Below are 7,006 nucleotides of genomic sequence, written 5' to 3'. Positions count from 1 at the left end.
AAAATACCGACGTAAACCAAGCCTATATTCATTCTTAACGATCAAAGTCCTATCTATGTTCAAGTCCTTATTCGTTCTTGATCTAATGAAAATACAAACCTATTTTTAATCCAACAAGGATCCTTATTCTATTTATCACAAACCTACTAATCTAACCTTGTTCTCAAAAAAAAAAAAAAAAAAAAGGATGTTTCGGATGCTACGAAACCAAGCGAAATGACGGGCCTCATTTATATATTAGGAGAAGGTTAGGGACCAACGGTGTAATTTTTTAATCACACAGGAAAAGAGTTGTAGAAAGGGCCTTTATAAAATAATAAAAAACGCAAGGGACCTATAGAACAAAATTCTCTAAATAAGACGCGATGGAACCCTAATAAACCCTAGTTTTCTCTCCGATCCTTGTTCCTCGCGGCGCGGCGTCTCCCATCGCTCCTCTCTCCCTCTCTCTCGAAACTCCGAAATCATCGTCAATGGCGTCGCCGGGAGCGCCATCGTCCTCCTGCTCCATGGAGATCGAGGCCGCCGGAGCCCCTCCCCCATCCCCCGCCGCCGCCGCCGCCGCCGCCGCCGCTCCGCCGCGCCCGCACTTCGAGGCGCTGAAGCCGCACGAGATGTCGGACAGGAGGGTGCAGTTCCGGAAGGTTCCCGTGCCGCCGCACCGCTTCGCCCCGCTGAAGCGCTGCTGGATGGAGATCTACACCCCCGTCTACGACCAGATGAAGATCGACATCAGGATGAATCTTAAGGTTCGCTCGTTCTTCACCCTCTTTTCTCTCTTCGTTTTTTTTGTTTTCCTTTTAATTCAAGTCAATTTTCTCTTATGTGAATAAGATTAGGGTTACGAATATCCTGAGTTAATTTTTTTTTTCCCTTATATATGATGGAGTAAAGTTCTGTTATTCTTCTGCATCGCTTGCACGAAAGGAAGCTTTTTATTCAAATCGTATCTTTGTCTAGGTTTGTTCACCTTGACAGTGTGGGGATAGTTTTTTCTAAAAAAATTATTGTTTCTGAATTTTGTAATTTGAGATTATAAATTTAAACGCTCGCTTGTGTAATTCAGCTTTGCACCGAAAATATATTTATTTTGGAATCTTCCAGTGATTTCCTGAAAGAGAACATTAAATTTGAGATGTAATGGACTAAGGCTCGGCAACGGGAAAATGCTATTATATGCTCTGAGGGGCGTATTCTGGCTAAAGAGAACTGTTTTGTGCCCTATAAAATGCAGTATCTGGGTTTTGGATGCTCAAGTCGCACATCGACAGATATTAAACTAACTTGCAGTTAATCTTTATCTGGTTTTGTAGAACAAGATAAAATATTACATAGTAAACTACATGACTTTATCGGCGATCCTATGTTGCTTGCAATTTGGATTAGAATCATTAGATCATTAGACGCATCTAGTTTGGGCAATGAATTGATCCGTTAGACCCAGATCCGTTCTTGAGTTAGATGAATAAGGTTGAGATGAAATACTAAATGCGTAGTTGCGTACTAAGTTATTCTACTGTTCTTTGGCCAGTCAACCCTATGTTTTCATGTAAAAGATGTAATCTAGTGATTACTTGCATTAGAAGAAAGCTCATTTTGAGATCTTAACCACTTCCTTTGTTTCTTTTTGGAAGGAGGATCTCTTACTTTTTTCCGCATCCCACGGAGCAATATGCAGTGAAAGTTTGTAAAGGTTGTTTTTAAATATGTCACTTGAGATGATTGGTGATTGTCCGGGATTTAAGCTGAAACAGTTGATTGTGTAGCTTTCGTCAAAACTAAAGAACACATTCCTGTGATGTCCTGTGCTAAAGGGGAAGAGAAAAGGAGTGAGCGTATCACATAAGGTTGTAAAAAGATAATGTGAAAGCTGCATATGCTAGTTACTACATATCAGCTTTAATGTGTCAAGTGTACTGATTTATCATGTACATAAGCCCATGCCATTTAGCGTTTTCCGGAACATGAATAGTGTAAAGAGTATTCTGCCTCTATTTAATTGCTTATAACTTACAAAATACAATCTCTGGGTATGCAGTTGATGTATAATCCTAAATAGAATTTTGGTTGAAGGATTTCTTTATCCTTTAAAACAAGGCAAAATTGCAAACTAGCTGAACTCTTTCATTGTCTCCGTGTGGATGTGGTTCATAAATTTTGGATAAGATGAGTAGACTTGTTTAATTGTGGAGCTTTTTCTATCTTGAGTCTTGACTTGTTAAGTTGATTGAAATTTTGCAGAAATGTCAGTCCCATATTTGAGGTTAAAACTCTAAAACTGGCATCAAACTTGATAATAACTACTTGTACCAATAGATTGATCCATATGACGCTGAAGTAGATGCCTTTAACTAATATTTGAACACACGACAAAAACATTAGAAGAGCTTTGTCCTTGTTTTGCTTTTTTTTTTTCTCTCCCCCACAAGCCGTATGATTTTTTTTCCTCGAGAGGAATGGACAGGATGTTGCATGTAGTTCCATATATTAATCTTGTGCAGTATGATGTTAAGCACAATAGAACGCCACTTCAACCAACTTTTGTTTTGAGCATCTTATAGAAAATTAACTGGATATGCTGAAATTGTTGTTTCTTGCATTCACATTGTCCGTACTTGTCGCAACTCCTATCCTTTACAAGTTGTTTGTATGAGAGAAGTACTATATATTACAAGGGAATGTTAATTTCTCATGATTTCATTTGAAGGGTGTAGATTGTTCCATCATAATTGCATTGCTCAATTTCATGTTCATGTATTTCTTCTTCTCTATTTTTCACTCCTTTGTTATCTTTTTTTTTATTCAATCACCTACCAGCATAGGGGTTAATGCAATGCAATTAAATTTTCATTCACTATATCACGAGATTAAATCATCTGCTTCCTTTCTGCTGGAAGGTAAATATTGACTAATATTGTTTGGTTTTCTAAAGCTCAACTTTTTCTCTTGAATATTTTCTCATAGTATATTGTTCTTTTCATACAACAATAAGCAAATTGCAGTTGCCTTTTTTTTCCTTTCTAATGGATAGCTTTCTACTGAAGGTAATTATGATCTCTACCCTTGGCTGAACTGCTTAGAGAAATAACCTATGCTTTCTGTCCTCTCTATGCAATGTTGAGATCTTGATTATAGACTTGGAAACCAATTTGTCTTACCATATTGCATTGAAGAAAATCCTGTGTGCACAGAGGACATGCTTGCCTTATGGAATTATGATAACCAGTTCTCACAAATAAGAAAAGAATGGAAGTTTGATTAGTTTTGTTTCGACAAGGTAAAGGAGAGCTTAGTTTATAGAAGAGTTGGAGCCTTGTCTATAGAAGAGTTGTTTAAGCAAAGCCACTTTACTAGTGTCCTTTCGTTTATCATGGAATAAGATAGAAATTAAGAAACCAGATTGAAGAGTTATTTTCTTTGGATGGTTCTTTGGATGGAAGCATAGTATATAAAGAAGTGTTAACCTTGCTTCATAAAAACCTCGCTGATTTAAGGAGATATCAAGGTGGATTATGGCTTCTTAAAAAGCTATGTTTCAACTATGATTATGGATTGTAATATAAATTAGTGTGCCATAGGGGAAACAATTGTCTGCATTATTAGAGGTTCATTCTTTTTTATTATTGGTAATTTTTTTATATTGGATTTTTTCCTATCTGTTTTTTACAGTGCATCTTGTGTATGCAAAAATCTTAGTTTTGAGAGTTTTAGTTATCCTTCTATATAGTTTTCTTTTATATCTTGAAATTTCCTTATAAGGAGATTTGAAAGACAAGTCAATTATTAGTCCAAATAAATTTAGGTACCAAAAAGGATCTCATGGAGTTCTTGTTTAGATTTTTCTTTGACTTATTGGGAAATGGAAAGAACTGTCGTAGAGACTTTGGACTATCGGAGAAGGGAAGTGCCATTATTGACCTTCTGCTAGAAAGTCATTAACTTGATGCATAGGCCTGTGTCAGCTTATGCTCGTGGCACGTGGCACGGGGCGAGCATTTAACATCGTACTGCCATGCGGCATTAACCCATGCTGTGTATGTTGTAATCTTCTCGTAGTTTCAAGAAGTTTCTTTTGCACATTGTATTATCAAAACTCAAGGGCTCTCTGGTATGCTACATTGATTACTTGAGTACGTAGTTGACAAGGAATTTTTCATGTTTAACTCTCAAAACTGCTTATTTGTATCAAACAGTACATGAAATTCCTGTCTTCTTTTCTTATATCTTCTGAACTTGGTATGTTGTAATCTTCTCGTAGTTTCAAGAAGTTTCTTTTGCACATTGTATTATCAAAAAAACTCAACGGCTCTCTGGTATGCTACATTTCTGTTTTTCAATATTTTCCGACTTTTAGTTTCTATGTGATTAAATGTGCCAGCAGAATGTATAAATGCATACTTGTATGACTACCGAGTAAAAAATTTAGGCCCTGTTTTCTACCATTGCCGTTGTCTTTGTTTTTTGAAGCTCAAAGTCTATCTGATGGAGTGTACTGGTGGACAGCAGATTACTTGCAATCTAAGCATCTATAGGGTTTGTTTGGGAAGCGGCAACAAATAGAAGAAACAAAAACTCAAATTACATTTTTTTGCTCTTCTTTATTTTCTTGGAGAAGCTATTTGCATCCTGTTGAGGCGTGTCTCAAGCTAACCAACAATAAGTCCATCCGCTGATGCATTCAATCACACACCATTTGTGTTCTGAAAATCAAGAAAAGCACAACAATAATGAACGGGACCTTAATTAGTGACTCTTTTCGCTTCTTTGTTTGTTTCCAAGAAAAGCGGCTAATCAACTAGCAAAGTCCATCTGTTAGTGCATTCAATTTTGTTGAGTTTTGAGTTTGGGAAAGGCCCCAACCCCCAAAAAAATACACACACTGACAAACGAGGCATAATAGTTCCTGTTTAAGTGCTATTTTCGTCAATATTCTTCTCCTACTCGTACTTTTACATTCTTCCTTGTTTTGGCTCAACTTACATCTGTTCTGTCTTTCTTACAACCCTAATTCAGGCTCGAAAGGTGGAGATGAAGACCAGAAGGGACACCCCAGACGTGAGCAACCTACAGAAATGTGCCGACTTTGTCCACGCCTTTATGCTTGGATTCGACATTGCCGACGCCATTGCCCTCCTGCGCCTCGATGACCTCTACGTGGATTCCTTTGAGATTAAGGATGTGAAGACCCTTCGCGGCGAGCACCTCTCTCGCGCCATTGGTCGGCTTTCAGGCAAAGGTGGGAAGACAAAGTTCGCCATTGAGAATGCTACGAGAACACGAATTGTGATCGCGGATTCTAAGATCCACATTCTTGGATCATTTGTAAACATTAAGGTGGCTCGCGACTCTCTCTGTAGCCTTATATTGGGATCGCCTGCTGGGAAGGTGTATTCCAAGCTTAGAGCTGTCAGTGCTAGATTGGCTGAGAGGTATTGAATCTAACAACAATTTTTATTCCTTTTGTTTTTCTTTTCTTTTTTGGGTTTCTGAGAGAATAGTATGAGTGGCCAATTATTTATGCATCCTGTAGGATGTGATCTTTGCGAGTTTGCTGGTAGTAATTTTTGTCAACTCCTGAGCGAATTATTCAACAAGTGACTTTCTGTAGAATGTGTTGTGTTACTTGTTTTCTGAAGAACATTAATTATATCATCATTACTATGCATTGAAATATAGTTTTACTGGAAACCATGTTTGGTTTGCTTGTTTTTTAATTTTTGGTTTGTATCATATGGATAGGGAAGGGACGTATTGGAGAAGAGTTCTTATTTATGGGAGCTTTGGATGAGAATCGTAGCAATATATGTTTGATAGACTCATTTAGTTGTGTCGCTTTCTCATCTTAAAAAGTTAACAACCAAAAGGAAAATCCTGTCCCACTTACAAAATAATGCTGTTTTTTACAAATTATTTTGGTTATTACAATCAGGTAAAAATATATGATGCTTATCATAGCTATAGATCATTTAGGATTTAGCTATCCGAAATCTTTTATTAAGAAAATTAAAGGAATATGGCAGTGGCTGTTAGTTATTTTAATTGCTATATTATCTAAAAATTATTTTTAATTCAATCATTAGATTATCTGAAAAAGATGATTTGTCAAATCATTTTTGATAAGATAAATTTTTAGTCTTGTTTTCTCCAGAAGATGATATGGTATTTGGACAATTTCATTGTGTTTGCTAATTATATGAAATTCCGCAAAGTAATGTCATTAAGACATAAATTAAATTTAAGTACCTCAATTGAAATAAATTGAAGTTCGACAACCTAACTGAAAATTTTTTTAAAGTTCAGTGGCTATTGCTTAAATTTACTCAATAGCAAAAAAAACGCAAATACAACCTCAACTGTAGGTAATCATAGAAATTTTTATTATTATTGTATCACTTTCAACTATAAACTACCAAACAGACCAAATAATCATTTGATTGGATGTAGCAATAAATGCAGTGCAGATGGAGATGCATATAATTGAAATTGTAGTAATTATATTTATTTAGTTGAGTGTAGTTGAAAATGTTAAATCTATAAATAATGCGTGTGGTTGGAAACGGTATTTATGAATTTTATTATTATTATTATATGTGAGGTGGTAAGATTACCCCAAATGTAATTTTTTTTTATTTACAAAGGTGGTGGTTAGGCAGTTAAACTTATTTTTTGTTTAAAATTACTCCCCTTAAACATTGAAATTGGAACTGCAGCAAATTCATGCAACGTACCATAGTTGAGCTTTCTCCTACAGTTCTAACTGTATAGTTGGATGTTAACATAGCAATCTAAAAAATGAATTGGCTCCGCATGTAATTTGATTTACAATACTGCATAACTACCGTCAAATAACTCCGAAACTATAACTATTCTATCTCTAACTACACCTATTTCTAATAATATTGTATTTATAATGCTAAATTACAAAAAACCTCCTTGTAAATATTCATTTTTTTACTTTTCCTACATTTTGCTCCCTTAAAATTTCAAAAATATTTCAGGGATACGA

General features: G+C 35.8%; 1 protein-coding gene across 1 annotated transcript; it reads left to right on the top strand.

Annotated features, from left to right (window-relative positions):
• LOC109717808 (RNA-binding protein PNO1-like) lies at positions 368-5,688 on the top strand. Its single transcript, XM_020243731.1, has 2 exons — positions 368-749; positions 5,014-5,688. The coding sequence occupies exons 1-2, from the start codon at positions 474-476 to the stop codon at positions 5,434-5,436; spliced, it is 699 nt and encodes a 232-aa protein (XP_020099320.1). The 5' UTR covers positions 368-473; the 3' UTR covers positions 5,437-5,688.

This window comes from Ananas comosus, linkage group 11, assembly GCF_001540865.1.
Source record: "Ananas comosus cultivar F153 linkage group 11, ASM154086v1, whole genome shotgun sequence".
Taxonomy (NCBI): Eukaryota; Viridiplantae; Streptophyta; class Magnoliopsida; order Poales; family Bromeliaceae; genus Ananas; species Ananas comosus.
The sequence above is the reverse complement of the archived record's forward strand: the minus strand, read 5'-3'. Positions and strand labels throughout refer to the sequence as shown.

What these genes read in the sequence shown, in the direction of transcription:
- LOC109717808 (XM_020243731.1), top strand. Translation starts at nt 474, where the DNA reads ATGGCGTCGCCGGGAGCGCCATCGTCCTCCTGCTCCATGGAGATCGAG. An exon ending in ACATCAGGATGAATCTTAAG is followed by an intron (nt 750 to 5,013) that starts GTTCGCTCGTTC and finishes ACCCTAATTCAG; the next exon opens with GCTCGAAAGGTGGAGATGAA.